At 53.4% G+C, this 20,764-nt stretch overlaps 1 protein-coding gene across 5 annotated transcripts; it reads right to left on the bottom strand.

Annotated features, from left to right (window-relative positions):
- Positions 1-236: 236 nt before the first annotated feature.
- On the bottom strand, positions 237-20,410 carry GPRC5B (G protein-coupled receptor class C group 5 member B). Of its 5 annotated transcripts, none has more exons than XM_049789184.1 (4): positions 19,573-19,745; positions 12,193-13,223; positions 4,490-4,602; positions 237-1,342 (listed from the first exon to the last, which is right to left on the bottom strand). In XM_049789184.1, the coding sequence occupies exons 2-4, from the start codon at positions 13,196-13,198 to the stop codon at positions 1,307-1,309; spliced, it is 1,155 nt and encodes a 384-aa protein (XP_049645141.1). In that variant the 5' UTR covers positions 13,199-13,223; positions 19,573-19,745; the 3' UTR covers positions 237-1,306. The 5 variants fall into 5 exon arrangements, with proteins under 5 accessions (XP_049645141.1, XP_049645139.1, XP_049645138.1 ...); XM_049789182.1 differs by lacking the exon at positions 19,573-19,745 and adding an exon at positions 19,766-19,869 and having other exon boundaries at positions 1,332-1,473; XM_049789181.1 differs by having other exon boundaries at positions 1,332-1,473.
- Between the last annotated feature and the right edge of the window lie 354 nt (positions 20,411-20,764).

Below are 20,764 nucleotides of genomic sequence, written 5' to 3' on the forward strand. Positions count from 1 at the left end.
AAGGCAAACGCCCTACCTCTATGCTGTCTTTCCGGTCCCTAGACCATGGATTTTTTTGCGACTCAGGCCTGTAGGGCAGTAGAAAGTGCCCAGTTCTGTCTGTGACTGATGAGGCTTGTTTGTATCATGTCCGGTTGGAACCAAGGTTCAGCTGTTTCTGGTAGCCTTGTCTGAACTTCTGGCGGGCTCCCACGGACCCCAATTCGGACTGGGTTTTTTGGAGAAGCTACCACACATTTTAAGTAAATAGTAAAGCCTTTATTTTTGTGTTAAGAACAGCATTTGGAAAATAAAACCTATCTGGCCCATGCTTTACAACCATTTAAATGTGTGATATAGACAGTCCTTTAGGGGTATACATTGATTGTCTTGAAATTTTGTTTTAAATATATATATATATATATTTATATATCTACGTCTGCAACAGTTGGCTCAAAGAGTGAAGGTACTTTAGAAAACACACAGTGCGTTTAATAAATATATTATCATCTATCAAAACAAAACAAAAACCCAAACCAACAAACCAACCTGAGCCTGTGGCTCTTCATCTTAAGTTAATAAAAAGTACCTGCTGAGAACTCAGGGCGCTGGTAGGACAGCCATGGCTTTGCCAGGGAAGTGCCACATGCTCCCCTTTGAAGTGGGGCTTCCATTCAGCCCCCCAAGTTGGTCAACCCACTTCCAAAAAGTCTGAAGCCCAGGTGTCTTCGCATGTGGAACCTGCATCGGGCCCCACCATGCAATCGGATGGGCAGGATCATGTCTGCTACAGTGTGTGAATGTGAGTGTGGGGGGGGGGGGATGGGGACTAGAGTGGCTGAGAGTCTCAGGGGCGTGAGCTGAAGTCAGGTGCCACAGCAGGGATTGTGCTTAGTTAGGTATTTGCACCCCAACTGCTCCCGCCCCAGCCACCCCTGTTCACATCCATAGCCCTTGGGCCATTTGGTGCTGGAGTTCCACGTGGCTCTGTGGGGACCACCTGCTGCCAGGGGAGGCGAGGAGGGGACTCTTGGCAAAGATGCAGCTTTGCTCCCTGCAGGTGACCAGGTGACGGAGCCATCTGCAAGACGCAGTGCTGGCCTCTCCCAGTGTCTCTCCCTGACCCCAACTCCACCCCCAAAGCACTAGGGTGAAGATGGGCCCGGACCCACAGGGACCCGAAAGCCAAAATAAAAACAAGCCCAGAAGCGCAGCAAGAACTGATCAGAGATGTCTAAAGCCAAGCCAAGCCAAGCGTCGTGTTAAGGGCGCTTTCCGGGGTGGGGCGCTCCGAGGCTCCCCGTGTCCTGGGGCGGTGGGAACCCTTTCACGCGGTGCTCACCTTCTGTGCTTGGACCAAGAACTGAGAGAGAAAGCGATCGTGAGAATTGCTCCCTCTGCAAGGGGCGGGGGGGCTCTTGCAGACCGAGTCCCCCGGGTGGGGGGTCAGAGCGCTCCAAAGGACTCCAGAGAGCGGGGCTGGGCCACCAGTTCCTGGCACGAGAATGCGGGATGGCGTCATGGTCCCCACTGGGAGATAGCTACTTTCAGAAGACAGGGTCTGCATGCACACGCCGCCCCCACTTCCCGCCCGAACCCACTCCCTACCTGCACCTGCCCCTCCCACTTCTCTCCCCATGGTCCAGCCGGACCCATCACTCGGACCACACACAGGCCTGACGGATTCTCCAGAAACAAGCGCATGCTATGGGCAGGGAGCAAGGGCCGTTCCCTCCCCATGCACAGTTCACACACCAGATGTGCCAGCTGAGGATGGAGGGGTCAGCCCTATGGAGGACCGCCGTGCACGCGCACACAGGCACGCATGTACACGCATGCACGCATGAGCACGATCGGGGAGGAACCCATGAGTCGAGTGTGGAGGGCTGTGGGCGAGGGCGAGGAACAGCAGACTTAGGGCCTGGGAGGGGAAATCAGAAGGTTTATTAAAACATACTCAGTTCTGACAGTGGTTGAGGAAGAGTTCAGTTTCTCTTCCTCCGCAACACTACTAACCTTTTTCATTTTCTTTAAAGGTTAAATAAAAGCTTATGGAGTGGTTTTATGGAGGGGGAGGAAAAAGCAATACAGTCATTAGAAAAATCTGTCCCAGGACCAACCAGCCTGCTTCCTGCATTCCGGGCCTTCAGGTTCAAGGTGGTGGCTTTGAGTGGTTGCGTGCCATTCTGCTGGCCAAACAGCACAGGGGAGATGGGCGTTGGATGGCCGATGGCGGAAATGGCACAGAACCAAGGAATGACTTGTTGAGGACAGATGGAAACTGAGACGAGAACAATGGCTGGGAAGAGAACCTTTCTCATGGAACTTGCAGAGAAATAAGACAAAAGGTTTGAGAAGTTTCCCCCAAGCAGCTTTCTCTGCTCCCTGCGACTCTTACTCTATCCCTGTAACAGACCCAGGAACTGCCTGTGAGCCAGGTAAGGGATGGGGGTGGGTCTGGGAGCTAGCTGATGGCCCTGTGGACCTTCTGAAATGAACCTGGATATAAAATGGTAAAGGGCTTGTAAGGGCCCCAGGCAGATGGGGCTGTAAGGCCAGGGCCCTCCCCTGCAGAATCTGGCACTGGCCCTACCCTGGACAGAGACAGCCTCACTTTCTGACTTGGCCAGGGATTCCACAGGAAGATGGGAACGTGGGGCCACCCTGTTCTAAATGGGACTTCTCTTCTTTGGCACAAACCAGGGCCCCTCCCATCAGTAATTGGTGGGAAACTTCCTCTCAGCCCCTTTTATTCCAGAGGCCCTCACCTGGGCAGATCACACTCACCCACTCTTCGGTGGTTCCTGATCCCCCCTGAAATGTGCAAACACACAGGCAAGCTGGTAAGCAAGTGCCCGCCTCTCTCTGCAGCCCGCACAGGCCAACCCATAGCCCCTGTGAAATTTGGTTCTGTTCGACTCCCTCTCAGAGGATGAATCGATTCTCCCAGCCCCCCTTCTGAGTAGGCCTTAATACCATTTGCAATTAGCTTGGCTTTAGTTGGTGGGGATTGAGGTTGGTTTGGCGTAAGTTGTGTGTATGTGTGTGTGAGCACATGTGTACAAGTACATGCACATGTGTGCATATCAGAAGAGGGCAGGGCAGTTGGGATTAGCTCTTCAGTTCAGCAATGTTCACATTGACACGGAACCCCTCTGTGCTCTGGGATTTGCAAACCTCCTGGCTGTGAGGCCAACCGCCTTCAGGCTACTGGGACTCCCTCAAGAAAGACAGAGCCAGGGAATAAAATCGGAAGAGAGACTCTCATTGTCTGGAACTTAAAGTCTTTTCACCAGAGGTGTCTTCCAGTGTAACTTGGCGGAGCAGTTGGGATCTGGAAGTAAGGATAACACACTAAGAATTCCGGGCAAAATCAGCCTGTAACACCAACTCTTTTCACCACACCACCAATGGATTAAGGGTCTTCCTTGTTTCTGTCCAGCTGGAGATATCCCAAGAAAAGTGGCTTCAAGCTCCAGGCGTTGGGAGATTCCCTTCATGGAAAGGTTTTCGCTCTTTCTGTGTCATCAAGCATCCCAAAGGAAAGGTCTTCTCAGTTGTGGCATGGCTTATGTCCTAAGCGCAGCGGGTTTTGTTCTGCCTGTCGCTAGGGCTCTAGAGCCCCGAGTACATTTTGTTCTAACATCCCAATCCTGAATGTTTTGGGGCCAGTACTGATATTCTCCAATAAGACAGGGCAATGGATGGTGTAGGGTGGTGGGTGGAGAAGAGGACTTCATATCTAGGACACCCCAAACCAGGGCAAACCCAAGTTCCTCAAAAAGACCCATACCCATCTCTAATGTAGAGTTAAAAAAAAAAGGTAAGAAAAAGAAAGTAAAAAAAAGGCTGATATTGATCATGAAGTCGGCACATGATAAAGGATGAAAACCCAGTTTACACGTGTAAACTGGCTCATGCATCATTTCTGAAAGAAGCATGAAGCTATGCCTGAAAATTAAACGTGGGGATGAGAAGGGCTTCTGGCATCGTGGAGAACCATGAGGATGCCGCTGGCACAGGGAGGCGAACACACACAGGATGGGGGATCTGGGAGGGTCTGTTTGGCACCAGAGAGGAGGAAAAGTGCTTTCTGTGCTCATGGGAGAGAAATGAAACTCTCCATTTGTTTGTTCTTCAAATAGCTCTCAAGGAGTCAAAGGTGGGGTCGGGGGGTGGGGGGAACCACGGGCACACACTCAGTGTCCAGCAGGGGGCTGGGGAAGTAGAGGAGATGCCCACAAAACTGATCAGGGTGTCATTCTGGTCATTTTCCTAAGGCCACTTTGCAAGGCTGGAAATGAAGCCTTCTGCTGGGAAATTCAAGGGTCCAAAGGACCCCGAGCAGGAAGGGCAGGCTGCAGGGAGTCTGCAGAGAGGAAAGTGGGGGCCAGGAAGTCTTCGTGCGTGTGGAAAGGGGGCGCCAACTGGGAGAAGAGAGACGGAAGCAGAGCATGCACTCCAGAGCCAGTGCCGCCTTCCTGCGCAGACACCCCCTCGGGATACTTACGGTCCCGCCGTTGAGCACCACAGCCATCTCTGTGGGCTGGTACACGTTGCTTCGGAACGGAGCGCTGGGTCTGCTTCCCAAGCTGCCGTTGCGGAATCCTGCAGTGCGGAGAGCTGGAGGAGGAGGAGGAGGGGGCGGGCGGGAGGCAGGGAGCAGAAAGGGGAGAAAAAAGCAAAAGGGACCGGATTTTGTTTTCCTCGCAGGCATCAACACCCGGCTCTAGGCACACCCCCCTCTCTTCTCCCCTCCCCTCCTCCCCTTTGTCACAAGCCTGAATCAAAACAAAAGTCACAAAGGGGCTTTGTTCACGGGCTCGCTGGGAGCCTGACCCTTCACAGCGGGGCTGGCAAGTTTGCAGAATACGGGGCACCGGCCAGGCTCAGAGGGAGGAGATCCAGGGCTGAGCCTCTCACCAACCTCCTCAGCCCTCTTCTGTTGTGCCTGGAAGTCAGGGAACTCTGCACCCATTTGCTGAGAGGCCCCCACCACAGAGACCATGATATGAAATGTGCAGTCACAGGTTCCACACTGCCCCATGTTCAGAGAACCCTCTGGACCAGAAATACAGAGAAAGGCTTTTCTGGGGCGAGAACAAAAAATTCTATCCAATTCTGCCAACTTGATGTTTTTTTAATTGTGTGTGGGGGGGGGGTGTCACACCCAGAGGTGCTCAGGGCTCTACTCCGGGTTGGCCCTGTCAACTAACCTGCTGTACTTCCCAACCCAGGCACTTTTTTTTTTTGTTTGTTTTGTTTTTGGGCCACACCTGAGGGCCTTGGGTTACTCCTGGCTCTGTGCTCAGAAATTACTCCTGGCAAGCTCAGATGAACCTATGGGATGCTGGGCATTGAACCCTGGTGGGCCACAAGCAAGACAACCCACCGGTTGTGCTGTCATTCCTGTCACAGCCCAGGCTTGTTGGCTGGTTGGTTGGTTGGTTGGTTCTTTGGTTGGTTGGTTATTGGGCCATACTCGGCGGCGCTCAGGGATTGCTCCTGGCTCTGCACTTAGAAATTGCTACTGGCAGACTCTGGGGACCATAGGGTATGCGGAGGATCGAACTCCTGTCTGTCCTGGGTGGACCACATACAGCAATCACCCTGCTGCTCTGCCATCAATCTGCCCGAGCCCTCATATTTTTTTTTTAAGTTTTTTGTTTTGTTTTGTTTTTGGCCATACCCACTGGGTTTACTCCTGGCAAGCTTGAGGAACATATAACTAGGGATCAAACCCAGGCCAGTCCCTGTACAAGGCAAGCATCTTACTATGACTTTGGGGTATGAAAATATTCCGGAGCATTTTGGAAGACATGCGCTTGGAGCAGCAAGTGTTGGCCCAAAGACTGCTCTGAAGATGGAGACAATGTGGCAAAAGGCAAACAATAGTAATGTGTCGAATCACAGGCAACCATTGTAACAAGGAAAGATGAAGGAAGGACAGAAGAGGAGGAGGGGGAGAGGAATTTGCAGTTCTTTCTGCTCAGTTTTCTTTCCTTAAATCCGGTATGGGGGTGGACCACAGCAACCTGTGCTCAGCCGCTCACCTTGCCTCTGTGCTTGGGTGTCTCTCCTAGCAGGGCTGGTAACAACCAGGGTGGCCCAGTGCAAGACAAGCACCTTACCTGCTGCTGTACTTTCTTTCCAGTCAAGGGCTGGTTCTTTAAAAATGTAGTACTGGGGCAGGACGATAGCACAGCAGTAAGGCATTTGCCTTGCATGCAGCCAACACAGGACAAAACCCAGTTCGAATCCCTGCATCCCATATGGTCCCCCAGCCTGCCAAGAGCGACTTCTGAGTGCAGAGCCAAGAATAACCCCTGAGTGTCACCGGGTGTGACCCCAAAACAAACAAAATTAAATGGTACTGGGATTCACACAAAGGAGGTCTGCATTTCCCTCTGCTGCTCAGGTTTTCAGTGACTTGAAAACCTCCCTGAGAAACCTTTACTGAAAAACAGCAAAGCCATGTTCATCTCTGCAGGGAAATGGCATCTTCCTCACCTCTGTTCACCCCAAAGGAACTAATCTTACTTTGCTAAGAAAAGCTTTCCCTCTGCGGCCCCATGAAGGGATTCATCTTTTTGGGTGAAAAGAACACCAAAGTACTGGGTATTTCTGCAGATCGCTTGGGGAGCCCTTAAATGCCCTCAATAATATATTAACTAGAGAACTCCAATCAACCAACCTACCAACCAGTTTACTTTCCTGACTTAACAGGCACCCATGGGGGTTTCACTTTCCACAGCACATGGTCCAGGCCACACAGCCAGGGATAGAGTGTGCAAGGCAAACGTCTTAGCCCCTGGCCCCTCTCTCTGCCGCTGTTTTAACCATACCACTATGCCGTCTCACTGCACCTGTTGGCTCTACTCAGAGGCCAGTGGAACTGAAGGGAGCTGAGTCTGGCTCAGCCCAGACGGGATGGAACCAACAATCCTTTTTGATGGCCACCTGGCCAAGTTCAGTGAGCACACAGTGAAAGAGGAGGTATCCTGTGACAGCAAATAGAAAATGGGGAGTCCGGGCGGCACATGGGGTGGAGCTCATAAACCTTGGACTCTTCTTATTCTGTGTGCAGCTCAAAGAGAGAGAGCCTCCAAGTGCAGAGTATCCTAGAAAACAAAGGCTGCTCTCTGCTGCCCTGGGTTCTTCTCCAGATCGGCCATTTGTGCTGGGTCTTGGGCAAACATCTCCCCAGCCCATGCCCAGCTCAGGGCATGACTTCTCCCCAGCTGGACTTAAATATGATCCAAGGCTGGCCAATCAGGGTGGGCTGACAGGATGGGAAGGGCCAAATCTTATCATCCATCATCCATGACTCTTGATCTAACCTTTCCTGAAGTTTGACATTGGTTTTGTCGTGGTTGTTTGGTAGGGTGTATGGGGGGGGGGGGGAGTTACTCATATATGACATCGTATTGGTCCTTTTTCTAAATTTACCTGTAATGTCAAGAATTCTGATTATAAGGCTGGAGAGATAGCACAGTGGTAGGGTGTTTGCCTTGCAAGCAGCTGATCCAGGATGGATGGTGGTTCAAATCCCAGCATTCCATATGGTCCCCCGTGCCTGTCAGGAGTGATTTCTGAGCACAGAGCCAGGAGGATCCCCTGAGCACCACTGGGTGTGACCCAAAAAAACAAACAAACAAACAAAAACTCTGACTACGGAGCTGGGGGAGATTAGCTGAGTAGGAGAGTATATACCTAGCATTTGCAGCTTTTGAATTTGATCCCAGACACTGCATGGCCTCCAGAATACAACTTGAGCAAACACCAGCTCATCAGACCTGGGACCTAGGATGGAGTATCACCAGGAATAGCCCCAAAAACACCCCATACCGCTCCATGCCAAGCACTTCTGGATGTGGCATCCATATACATATGTGAATATATAGATCAGATTCATTCATATATTAATATATGAATGTATATGAATCCTAACAAGTAATCCACTGTCACTCAATCAACTTGATTTTTTTTTTTTTTTTTTTTTTTGCTTTTTTGGCCACACCAGGTGACGCTCAAGGGTTACTTCTGACTATGCACTCAGAAATCACTCCTGGTTTGGGGACCATATGGCACACTGGGGGGATTGAACCACAGTTTGTCTTATGTTAGCACATGCAAGGCAAATAAATGCCTTACCGCTTGCGCCACCGCTCAGATCCCACTCAGTCAACTTGAAAGAGAAGCAGAGCTCATTCACTTTTGCACTCCCCCAAGTCGGAAAGTGTGACCTAAACATCAGGCTCTGCAAGCAGAAACAGATTGATTTATACCCCAAAGCTGAATCCTGAGGTCTGAGCAATAGCACTTGCCTTGCACTCACTCCACCCAAGTTCATTCACTGGCATTCCATATGGCCCCTGATTCTGCCAGGAATAATTTCTGAGTGCAGAGCTAGGAGTATTCCCTAAGCACTGCAGGATGTGTCCCCTCAAAACAAAACAAAACAAAAAAACCAAAAAGAACAAAACAAAACAAATCAAAAAAATCTCTTGCCCTGCACAGCTACATTAGATGCTGCTTACATTAGTTGTTCAACAGAGCCAAAAGGATCTTAAAATCCTTCCACTGAGGACTGGGGAGATAGCACATTGGGGAGGCCCTTTGCCTTGCATGCAGCAGATCCAGGTTCAATCACCAACATTCCTTATGGTCTCCTCAGTCTTCCAAAAGTAATTTCTCAGCAGAGCCAGGAGTAACCCAAGCACTGCAGGATGTAGCCCCAAAACAAAACAAAATGAATCAAATCAACAATAAGAAATGTTGATCCAGGACTGGAGCAAATAGTACAGAGGGGAGGATGCTTGCCTTGCACACCGCTGACCCAGATCCCATATCCAGCACCATATATGGTCCCTTGAGCCCCACCAGAATGACTCCTGAGCATAGAGCCAGAAATGAGCCCTGAACACTGCTGGGTATGGTCCAGGGTTCCCCTGACCAAAAAAGCAGATTGTGAGCATCAGCTGAGAAACAAAGGGCCAAGGTTGCTCCAGCCTGGTATTGGGACAGCAGAGCATCTATGTGCTTCTTTCCAGCTCCTCTGAGTTCCTGCCTGTGGCTTGGTGACACTCTTGAAATGTGTGGGAGCAGCAGCTGCACATTTGCATCCCCTGCATAGCTGCAATCAGCCTCCATAGCTGCAGGCTGGGGAGTGGAGACTGGGGAGACCTAAAGACTCACTTCAGGCCAGAGGGAGCCTAGGCCTCTGGGCTGAGTGCCCATCCCCCTCCACCATCCTGGGGACTTTCTCTCAAGGGAAGAAAAGCTGATTCAAAGGCAAAAAAAAAAAAAAAAAAAAAAACCAGGGCCAGCTGCAGCTGCTGGGCAAGGTTGCTGGGTGGGGGTGGGGGGGCTGGTTCCCCAAAATATAAGCCTGCTGAGGTCAGCACCAAAGATGCCAGTTCTGCCCTTGGCATGACCAGGGGCCAGCCTGGACAACCACTGCCGTCAGTGTCAGGATTTCTGGGACAAAGACAACCCCAGCAGGGCGAGTACAGTAGCTGTGGTCATTTTCCGGAAGAAGGTGGCCTTGTCTGGGGGCCCCCTGCCTTGGGTTGTTAAATGAGAAACTCCAGCTACATCCTGGGAGAGGAAGGAGTTGAGAAGTGGGTCCACATATAATTTAGGGGGTCAATGACAGTCCTTAGTTGAACTGCTGTCTGGAGTTTAGTCTTGAACAGGTAAGGCTGTAGGGGGAAGGGGCACAGATAGTGTAAGCGCTTTCTTGCCTTACGTGTGTGGCCAGCCCAGGTTAAAGTCTCAGCACTGCCAAGTTCTCCAAGTATCACTCAAAGTACGAAGCCTGGAGCACTACTGGGAGTGACCCCAAAACTTCTCAAGAAAAAATGTTGGGGAGATGCATAAAAGTAATAAGAATAAACAAAAAAAAAAACAAAAAATAAGCAAAAAAAAAAATTTAAAAATAGTGTCCTCTGGTGGCCAGCGAGGTGGCGCTAGAGGTAAGATGTCTGCCTTGCAAGCGCTAGCCAAGGAAGGACCACAGTTCGATCCCCTGGCGTCCCATATGGTTCCCTCAAGCCAGGGGCAATTTCTGAGCACTTAGCTAGGAGTAATCCCTGAGCATCAAATGGGTGTGGCCCGAAAAGCCAAAAAAAAAAAAATTAGTGTCCTCTGGTTTGATTCTTGGCATCCCATATGGTATCCCTGCCTGCCAGGAGTGATTTTTTAGTGCAGAGCCAGGAATGACCCCTGAGTGCTGCTGGGTGTGGCCCAAAAACCAGTCAATCAATCAATAAAGTTTAATAAAAGCTCCTGGTAACTTTTCTACCTTTATTTTTTTACTTTTCTACCTTTAGATCAGAAAGATCCATACAGTCCCTTAGTTTCCTGGCTGCCACTAGCCCTCATCGGTCATTGCAGGATCAGGTGAGACTGTCCACGGAGACAGAACAAACAAGCCCACATGGACTAGCAATATGGACTGTTGAAGCCCAAATTCAAAATGGAAAGGGAGCAGGACTCCCACTTCCCCACAGGATATCAGACCTTCAAATGAAGTCACCTGATTTAAACCCCCTGGGAGCAGGGGTCACAGAGGTCAAGAAAGAGACAGGTGAGTTCCCAGAAACTTCTGGATGTACAGAAATCATGTCTACTTAGGACCTCTGGGAGTCCCTGAAACTCAGAAGGAGACAATGCTGTTTCTTAGAGGTAGCAGGGAACCACTCCCCCAAAACAGGCAAGGCCTTTCCTTTGCCCATCACATTCCCCCAAAATGCATCATAACCCCCAGGACTCCATCTCTGGCAACCCCAACCCACCGAAGCCATGCCCATCTCTGTGGTCTCCTGCCCAGCACACTCTGGCCAGCTGGAGCTCTGGTGAGGAGACAGCCCTGAGCAAGGTATCATGGGGGCACCCGGGGTGCAGGGCGCAGGGCGCAGGAACTGGGGGGGGGGGCAGTACTGGCTGGGGGATGGGCAAGGCAGTGCTCCAGTCTCAGCACTCAGCCTAGTGGGGCTGACTTGTATGGGGCCAGCTGGGGAACAACACTTAGGGCCTCCCACTGCCCGTTTCTCTGCTGCCTAGCAAGTGAGCACAGCTTTTAGAGTCCCTGCAAACTATTTTTCTACGAGGGCAACAGTTGTCCCCACAGTGTGACTGGGGGTGGGGTTTACTTTCCATTCACTCAAAGAAGGCAGATCCCAGGGGGCCCTGAGTGTATTTTTCTAAAGAGTGGATGGGAGGCCAAATGTACCTAGAGAAACTTTGATCTCAAAGTCCTCATCGCTGTCATCTATATAGTGACCTTGCCACTGGTCCCCAAAAGAGTGGAAGGCCGGTGAAAGAACGAAAAACGGTGATTGCAACTCAGATCCAGGGCCTGGCACCCTCAGTGTGCAGTGGCCTTTCAAGGGCACGACTAAGCATCTCTAGCCAAGGCTGGGGTGCGGTGTCATGGCGGGTCTCCAGGGAACAGTCAACAGACAGTTTCTCTCGGTCTCTGGACTCTTGACTCTTAAAACTGGCTTCAAGGTCAGATTCCAAGAGCTGTGTTTCTGTGGCCAACAAGGGCTCACATACCCACATTCCTGCTGATCTTTGGATCCCTTGCCATGGTGGTGGATGGTTGGACACCCCAACCATCTGTGCCCCTGTCACCCACCAATCTGCTTTGAAGCTCATGAAACTTGTGCATCCCACCTATTGGGTTATGGGAATACAAGATTTGGGAGAAAAGGTTATAGAACTTCCTGTTCCGGGTGTCCAGTAACTGACCCATCTGTGCTCTTATACTGACATTTATGCCATCCTGGGCCCCATCTCCCCACTTGCTCCTTCTTTTTCTTTTTTCAACTTGCTCTTTTTCAGGGACCACCTCCCTAGTAAATCACCTGCACCCCAAGTCTCAGACTCTGCTTTCAAGGGACTCCATTCAAGCAATGTCATGAATCATATTAGACTCAGTATGTGACTCTGTGGATACATTCTTTGGTGGTTTACTCTTTTGAGGCGAAGTCACCCCTGGCTGTGTTTGGGATTGCTCCCGGAAAAGTGCTCGGAAAGAAAAGGCATCACCGGGTCGAGTTCAGACCCCAACATCCCCACTGACATTCCCTAGTCCACATAAAGGAGAAAGTGGAGCCACTGCCCTGCGGGACAGGACGGGACGGGATACTCCTGACTTCTGGTGGCTAGGGTTGGGGGAGCTGGGCGCGGGCGCAGCCACTCTACCTGCATTGTGCTCGTCCATGGAGAAGGCCTTGTTCTCCATGTAGGGTCTTGGCAGCTGCACCTCATCCTCGAACGCGGTCTCCCGCATGCGAGGCTGCGACGTGTCAAAGTAGTTGGGCGCCGTCTCCTGCGGCGCGGGCAGGATGGAGCAGTGGATCTCGGGGATGGAGTGGAAGACCACGAAGACCCAGCCGCTGGCCACCAGCGCGATGGCGAGCGTGGGGTCGGCCCAGGCCTCCCCGCGGCCCAGCTGGGCGTTGCCGAAGAGGTACATGGCCATCCAGGCGGCCCAGAGCAGCGCCGAGAGTACAGCGGTGAGCAGCAGGCAGGCGCCGTTCTGCTTCCACTTCTGGAACTTGCCGCACAGCGTGCAGAGCGCGGCGGCCAGCGCGGCCAGCAGCAGGACCAGGTCGTAGGTGAGCGCCAGGACGAAGTCGACCGGCTCGTAGGCGCAGGCGGGCTTGGCGTCCCGCAGCACCGTCAGCACGAGCCACTCCACGGCGATGATGACTTGCACCAGCGTCAGGCACAGCGCCGCGCCCACCAGCTGCCAGCCCGACGGGCTCTTGCCATGGCGCACCAGCCGCCGCAGGCGCCACGCCTGGCTCAGCAGGCAGGAGAAGCAGAGCGCGAAGAGCACCCCGCACAGGAAGCGGCGCACCGAGCAGATGGTTTCGTCCTCGCGGATGATGAAGGCGAACGTCAGCCCGAAGAGGCCGAGGGTGCCCAGCAGGAAGAGGAAGTGCAGGCCCACGGGGTCCTTCTTCTCCTTGTCCTTGATGAAGGGCAGCCGCACCAGGAGGATGAGCATCAGCAGCAGCGTGATCAGGGCGCCCGCCCCGGCCACCGCCTCCACCACGATGCCCCAGATGGTGTCCAGGTCGCACAGGGACACGTACTGTGGGAGGAGGTCCAGCCCGCAGCCCCGGGACGTGCTGGCGTTCTCGGAGGCTCCCGAGGCGATCACGAAGAGCAAGAGGAAGGCGAGCACCTGGTGGGGTCTCATCTTTCTCGCAGATGCCGAGAAGGTTCTGGAAAAGTGGGTGGGGAGGGGAGATTAATGAGGTTGTGAGATACGTCCACACGGGAAAGAAGCCCTCTGGACCCACCTCCTTTGGGTCTGCATGCCCATACTGGGTCCCTGGACCTGCCCACTCATAAGGAAGAGGTGTCCCTTTTCTCTACTAGGCGATGTGACCCCTCACATCCCAGATCTCTAGGAATCCTCCTGTCTACAGTCCCAGGGCAGGCTGGGAATGACCCTTGCTCCATCTACCCTAAGTGTTCTTAGGATGCTGCACTGTGTTGACAAGAGAATTGAGTAAAGAACTTTAAGGGGATAGTTGGTAGATAAGGAGGCCACGTGCCACCAGTTTGTCTCACCACCACGGCCTAAGGACTCACTGAAGCCAGGACACAAGGTCTAGAGTCCAGCACCCTGAAGCAACCCTGCTGAGACACCTGATGGCATTTCATCACAGCAGATGCCCCTCCCATCTAGAGAACTGCCTTCTGGGGTCCTATCTTCTCTCTCCCCCACTCCATGCTCCCAGTGGTCCTCAAACATTTTAAACAGGGGGCCAGTTCACTGTCTGTCAGACGGTTGGAGGGCCAGACTATAGTAAAAACAAAAACTATGAACAAATTCCTATGCACGCTGCATATATTTTATTTTGAAGTGAAGAAACAAAAAATGGGAACAAATACAATATGTGGCCCATGGGCCGCAGTTTGAGGACCACTGCCTAGCCCTTCCCCCAGTTCCTCAATCTGTCATCCAGTCCATTGTCTGTGGGGATGCTATGAGGTTCTGGTTCCCTCAGACTCCTGCCCCATGTGGCCCCTTGCCTTTCCTGCAATCTCCTGGGTATAACTCAGCCGTGGCACAAAATAGTGCTTCTCCCCTCATTGGTCTCAGTTTAGTCAGTGACCTTGGGCAAGGTCATAGCTCCATTTCTCATCATGAGAGCCTCTGACTTAATCTTAGGCTTAATAATAATGATAATAATGGGGTCTGGGGCCACACCACAGTGTTTAGGGTTCACTGCTGATACAGGAGTTCAAGCTTGGGTCGCAGCTAGAGGGCAAACACCTTATCCGAAATTCCATCTCTTCAGCCCCCTAATCTCTTTTGGGGGTGTTGCTTTGTGCCACCTTCAGCTACCAGATGCCTAATTCCCAGTTGACAACTGGAAAGACCTTTAGCCAGTGCTCCCACACTCAACATCATGGTCTTCTTCCCCCAGCTCTGCTCCCAGGCCCACCACCTGGGCTCATTGGCCCTGGCCCCGCCCACTGGGGGTGCAGGCAGTCATGTCCCCTGGAGATCCTGCTAATCCTTAGAGAGTTTCCTTAAGTAAAAGCAGCATCGACCACGTCTCTTCTGGAGTCCACGAGGCCATCAACTGGGATCAATTATTGATGCTCACTAGGAATGAGGAGCCTGGGGCTGTTGTGTCTGCTTTGCGCATGAGTGAGGGAGAGAGAAGGCAGACCAGGAAAGGGATGTCCGGTGCTGCCACACTCATCCCAGAGCCCCAGCTGGTGACATTCAGGCCCAGGGGCTAGGGATTTGTTTATCCAAGTCAGGACTGCACAGAATCTGACTTCACTAACTGACACATAGGGTCCTGGGAATCTACTCACTTGAAAGTAAAGCCAACTCATGCATGTATTGCAATCCCAGGATTGTGTGTTGGAGGCAACCATGTTGCAAACCCTTTGGGCAAATCCCAACATACCACTGCTAGAAATATGTGTCCTGATAAGAGGTGCTCCCTGCAAGGGCCCATGAGCACACAGGAGATCCCAAGTCAAGAGTCAGCACCCAACATCGCAGACTCCCCAAAGAGAGCTTACCCATGATAAGTACTTTTAAGTTTTCTCTGCAAGTCTTACCTGAACATACCCATATTCCCCAAGTCAGAGCCTTCAACCTTACTCCAAGATTCTGGCCTAAATTTGGGAGGAATGTACTTTAGGAATCTTAACTACCAATCGTCTGACTTTGCCCCAGAACTCCACCCTTGTTTTGTTTGAGGGCCATACCCAGCTCTGGGCTTACTTCTAGATCTGCACTAGGGAATTGAGTCTGGCGGTGCTGGGGGGGGGGTGGGCGGGGGAAGCATATGAATGACTGAGCCCTGGCCAGCTACATACAAGACAAGTGCCTTACTTGCTGTATACTATAGCTCTGCCCCCCAGACCTCCACACTTAAATTGGTGGTTCTCAACCAGGGACTGTTCGATAACGCCCCCTCACCCTTCTTCCTGCATGCCTCACTACATGGTCTTTCTTGCAAGAATATGGTCTTCACTGACTCTCGGCCAGAAATGCCCCTTCCAGGCCTGGCTGCAACATGGCACTTGGTGTCCCAGCTCCTGCCCCTTCAGGCTCCCCCCTGGAAGATGATGAGCTCCTCAAGAAGGCAGCCACTTCCAGGACATGGTACCCATCTCCAGCTTCTACTCCATGTTCCCTGCAGGACAGATATATTCTTGCATTCTGCTTTCCTTCCTTGGCATGGAACCCTTGGTTTCCAGGCCAGCTGCTGTCTTTGTGGCCCTAGGTCCCTTTTTCCCAGTTCTGAAAAAAACAAAAAACAAAAAACAAAAAAAACTCACTTTTGGGGCCTGAGAGATAGCACGACAGGCAGTAGGGTGTTTGCTTTGCATGCAGCTGATTCAAACAGACAGTGGTTCGAATCTCGGCATCCCATATGGTCCCCCATGCCTGCCAGGAGCGACTTCTGAGCACAGAGCCAGGAGTAGCCCAAGTGCTGCCGGGTGTGAACCAAAAAAGAAAAAAAAACAACAAAAAAAAAAATGAAATCTCCTGCAGAGATACCTCCCAGTGAGGAGGGAGGGGGCACCAGATCCAGCCTGGCCAAACAGTCAAAGTATTTATCCCACCATTTGGCCATAATAATTGGTCCCTGCACAGGTACATAAGCAAGACTGGGCCCAGAAAACTAAGACGCAGGGTTTTTGCTGGAAGGAACTAGGAGTTTTTCCTCTTTCTGATAAGCTAAAAGGACACAACCTAGGGCAAGAAACAATATGTTACCCATCACATTACTGTTGAATAGAAAAGATCACCCAGAAGAAAGGGCCAAGAAATAGACTAGTCATAATCTATGGGATGGCTCTATTCAGCTTCTGTAGAGCCCATAGCCAATTAACCCTCCCTCTAGGATCAAACCAGGAAGCTGGGTTTGCATCCCTCACCGACATGTTTCCACACTATGTTGCCCCTTCTTCCAGGAAGTCCTCATGCCCCCACATCTAGGTATGTGGCAGCAATCAAGGGCAGTCAGAGACTTCCGTAGTGATCTGGTTATCTTAAGTGGCCCCTCTCATTGCCAACAATGTCCAAGAGATGACAGCCAGCCCTGTGTGTTGTCATCTAGGATGATGGGGGGTAAGGAGGGGGGGGAACACATAGGAGGCTATGCAGACACTCACCCTGAAGCTGAGTCTAACAGAGCTGGGACTTCTGGGAACCTGAGAGTCGCCAGAGCAAGTTTCCTTAAGATGGTCATGGTGACAGTGACAGTGACAATGATAGCGGCAAATGTTAGTTTCCTACACTCCAGGCTCCCGACTATGTACTAAGAAAATTTCTGGGTACAAGGACAATCAGACAAGGCTCATTCCTCGCTCCCCATCTCGGTCTGTCTGACAGGCAGTCTGCTGACTCACCCAAGGTTGCACAGCTAGAAAGTGACAGCCAGGAGAGAGGCAGTGGGACCTTTGTTCCTGGGATCTCCTTGTGGGTAGAATGCCCTGACCTGACCCGCTCCATGTCACTAGTTATATGTTTACTGCATGTGGATGGTTTTCAGTTCATCTCTTGCATGACCCTTTGTGTGTCTGCCGCCAAATCACATCTGGTCTCTTCTGCCCCATTCCCCCATGGCACCTGGTAGCATAATGAATGACTTGATAAAGCTGATGTCCACTCTCTCCTTCTTCTGGTTCAGACCTGTGTTCTTATTGCTTTTTTATTGGTGGGAGGGGTGTTCCACAGTTGGCAGTGTTCAGAGCTCAGAGATGACTCCTGGTGGTGCTCAGGGGATCCTATGGGGTGCCAGGGATCCAACCCAGATTAGCTATGTGCTGTACTCTTGCTACAGCCTCTCTAAGAGGGAATGGATGGCTGGGGCATGGGGGGGGGCATGCCAGGATTCCTCAGTAGTCCCTATCCAAGCCAACATCCATCCAGTCTGAATGAGGTTCACTGCAGAGGGCACTCGCACATATAAGTGGGAGAGATTCCCTGGCCAGGGCCCACAAAGAGCCTACTCACATTCCCAGAGTCTGGGGCTGTGCCCCATCAGCCACCTGGTGCCCCCCCCCCATGCCTTGAGCAGCTCTCCAGGTGCCCCTAAATGAGGGGGCCCAGATTAGAGGTTTCGAGTCCACCTGCAGGCAGGATTGATGGGGAAGGAGGAATATATGACAACAAACCCACGGGACAGGCGGGCGGCTGCTCAGGGTGCCCTGAATACAAGTGAGCGAACTCGCAAGAGGAAGAAGCGCACATACTAATTACCTCCCTGCTAGCAGCAGAAATATGACTCATGAGGTCACACTGAACCTAGAGCCTTGCGGGCACACACACACACATACACACACACACACATATACACTCGTGCACACATATGTGTAGGTGGACCCCACAGAAAACCCAGAACCCCCCAGTAGTGTATCAGCAGACCCTCTATCCCCCTTCCCTCTCAGCAGCTACAGCCGTGTGTGTGTGTGTGTGTGTGTGTGTGTGTGTGTGTGTGTGTGTGTGCTCCTGAGCAAGGCAATGGGGCCTGAACCCACTCCCCACCCCCCCACCCCTGCTTTGACCCCCAGGTTGTAGTGGCCTGCCTCCTGGACACCCTAAACGTCCTTGTCCCTGCACTGTGCGTGCTCAGTGGTTTGCCAGAAGGACCCTGGACCACAGAACCAGTCTTGGTCCCCCAGAAATCAGATCCTTCCATCCCTATGGGGACCAGCATTCATGTACCTGCCTGCACAGCTGTGGGCAAAGAGATCCAAAATATGCAAAATTGTCCCCCCTTTGGCCATCCTAGGGACTACAGGAGGCCCCCAAATGCACACTGGAGAAAAGCAGGGGGAGAGAGAAACCAAATGAAGGGAACCACGTGGCCTGGGTATCACTGCATCTCTGTCCCTGTTTCAGAGGAGGAAGAGGAGGAGGAGGAGTCCCTTGGGCACAGTTCCTGGGACAGGACCACAGAAAGGACCCTGCAGAGTGCAAGAGCACATGGGAGCTCCTGATCCCAGCATCCTAAAAAAAAACCCCATAGTGATTCTCCTAGTCTTGAGGGGAAGTAGAAAGATATAGGAAGTGGCCCAGGTTTCACCAGGTGTGAGGGTTGCCTCAGCTTGAACAAATCCACTTCTCTTAACTCCGGACCCTTGCACCCCTAGTTTGAGTCCACCCATACCGGGCAGAGGGCCAGGTTGCCGCTATCTCCCCTCTCAAGCTCCCAGACCGCACTGCCAGTAGCAGCCGGATCAAACCGTTCCAAGTTTAAATTCTTTCCCAGATCCGCAATCTCGCCCCGGATAGCGGGTCAAAGGGACCTCACCTTCCAAAACTCACTGCCCATCGCTGCCCAAACACAGGCCTACCCGGGAGCCCCAAGCCTTTAACAACCCTCACAGGTTTGTAAACAGGCTTTGCGACCCATGAATATGCAAAGCAGCTCGGAGCCCGTAAATAAAAGGCATCATTTAGATGCAAATTGCTTCCTTGGCTGCCCGATCCGGGATGGTTGGATGGTGGTTCTGGGGACTGTAATTCCGACAAGATAATGTAACAGACTCAGAACCCCCAGGAAGTTGGGGTGCAAGGGTTTAGAGGTACTGGAGCGAGGTTGCTGCAGAGGGTGCCTAGGAACCGCTCCAAAGTGGGGAGCGGGTCAAACTTATGGAGGGTGCATGAGACCCTCAGGGCAGGAAGCGCCCTTCCCCTAATCCTGAGCATCCCCCAAAGGATGGGGGTGGGGGGGCATCGCTCTTCAATCCTTCCCGTTTAAAATCCTCCAAGGACTGGCGGTTAAAGGCGAATGAAACTCCAACTCCTTTCTGGGGCCCAGAGGGCTCATCCTGCTGCCCCCGCCGGCCCCTCGCCGCCCGCACCGGCTCCACATCTGCCGCGGAGAGCGGCCACAAAGGTCTTTGTTCGCTCGGAGGATCCGGGCCCCTTCGCTCCTCCGAACAGGGAACAGGGCCCTCGTCTGGCTCCGCGCCGCCCTAGCTCCCCCAGCCACTTTCTTTGACAGCGCCCCAGTTTATATTCGCCGCTGCCCCGCTGCCCGCGGCGCCCCTGGGTGCCGGAGCCCCTCACTAGCCACTTACTCTTTTAGCGCCTGGTCCCCCGACCTGGAAGGCGGGTCCCCCACTTTACCGCCAGCAGCTCACCCAGCAATGCAGCGGGGTTGGGGAGACCGCCCAAGTCCCCCGGGCAGGCTGGGACGGATCCTGCGAACCCGAGCGCGGGGCTCCGCGCAGCCCGCGCCCCCCACGGCCACTCCTTCCCCTCCCATCTTGCCTTCTCGCAGAGTCCGGGTGTAGACAGAGCCCGGGGGCCCCCCGCCCGGCCACGGAAGCCGATCTGCGTGCGATTTACATGCCACTTGCGCGGGCTGCTCTCACCCCCAGCCCCGCCCCAGTCTCCGCCAGTCCCGCCCAGCGAGGACACTTTGGGGGGTCTCGGGGGGCTCCCCCGGTGGAGTTCCTGGGAGGGCTGCACCGGGGTCGCGTCTCTAGGCTGCGAGACCCTTGCTTCCTCCCGGACCGCGCGCGGGCTCTCTTGGGCCGCCAACGGGACCCCCCAGACGGGGACCCCAAAGCCCGCCAGACTCCGCAGGCTTTTGTCCGAGCTCCAGGAGGGAAGGACAAGTTGGAAGAGGAGTGCAGGCTCGGGTCGGGGGTGACAGGGCAGGCCCCGGACGGGCACCCGAGAGCCGCAGTGGGGTGTCCTCCGCTCCAAGGTCGGGGCCTCTCTTCCAAGCACCCTCACCCCACGCGTGCGACGCTGGGGAGTCGACGTCCTCGGCGCAGAGGGGACGCAGCACCCGCCGTCCTCACCCCCAGTCCGGTGGGCTCAGAGCCGCAATGGCAGCAGCGCCCCTTCTCCGTCCTCCGTCTCTGCTCGGCCGCCTCTGCAGCGCCCCCAAGCCCAGCCCGCGCTGGGGCGTCTCGAGCGGGGTCAGTGGGCAGCCGCGGACCCGGGACTCCGACACTCCCCCTACCCTGCCCCAGGGGTTCCCCCGGACCCTCCAGACAGGCACAGATCCCCCCCAGCGACGCCCCCAAGTCTTGGACCCCGTCCTTTCCTCGCCCCGTCTCTGCGATCACTGTCCCGTCGCACCCCAAATCCGCACGCCGCGCACACCGGGTGCCGAGACCCCGCAGGAGCTCCCCAAGGGCCAGAAACAGAAACAGACCCTCGCTCCCTCTCCCTCCTTTCCCCAGGCCTCGCAGTCCTGGGCGGAAAAAGTTTCCAGGGTCCCCGATCGCCGCGACTCACCGACCCCCGCGGCCCGCA

The sequence above is a fragment of the Suncus etruscus genome, chromosome 15, assembly GCF_024139225.1.
Source record: "Suncus etruscus isolate mSunEtr1 chromosome 15, mSunEtr1.pri.cur, whole genome shotgun sequence".
Lineage (NCBI taxonomy): Eukaryota > Metazoa > Chordata > Mammalia > Eulipotyphla > Soricidae > Suncus > Suncus etruscus.

What these genes read in the sequence shown, in the direction of transcription:
- GPRC5B (XM_049789182.1), bottom strand. Translation starts at nt 13,198, where the DNA reads ATGAGACCCCACCAGGTGCTCGCCTTCCTCTTGCTCTTCGTGATCGCC. An exon ending in CATGGACGAGCACAATGCAG is followed by an intron (nt 4,603 to 12,192) that starts GTAGAGTGGCTG and finishes CTCCTCCTCCAG; the next exon opens with CTCTCCGCACTGCAGGATTC. An exon ending in TGGTGCTCAACGGCGGGACC is followed by an intron (nt 1,474 to 4,489) that starts GTAAGTATCCCG and finishes TTCTCGTGCCAG; the next exon opens with GAACTGGTGGCCCAGCCCCG.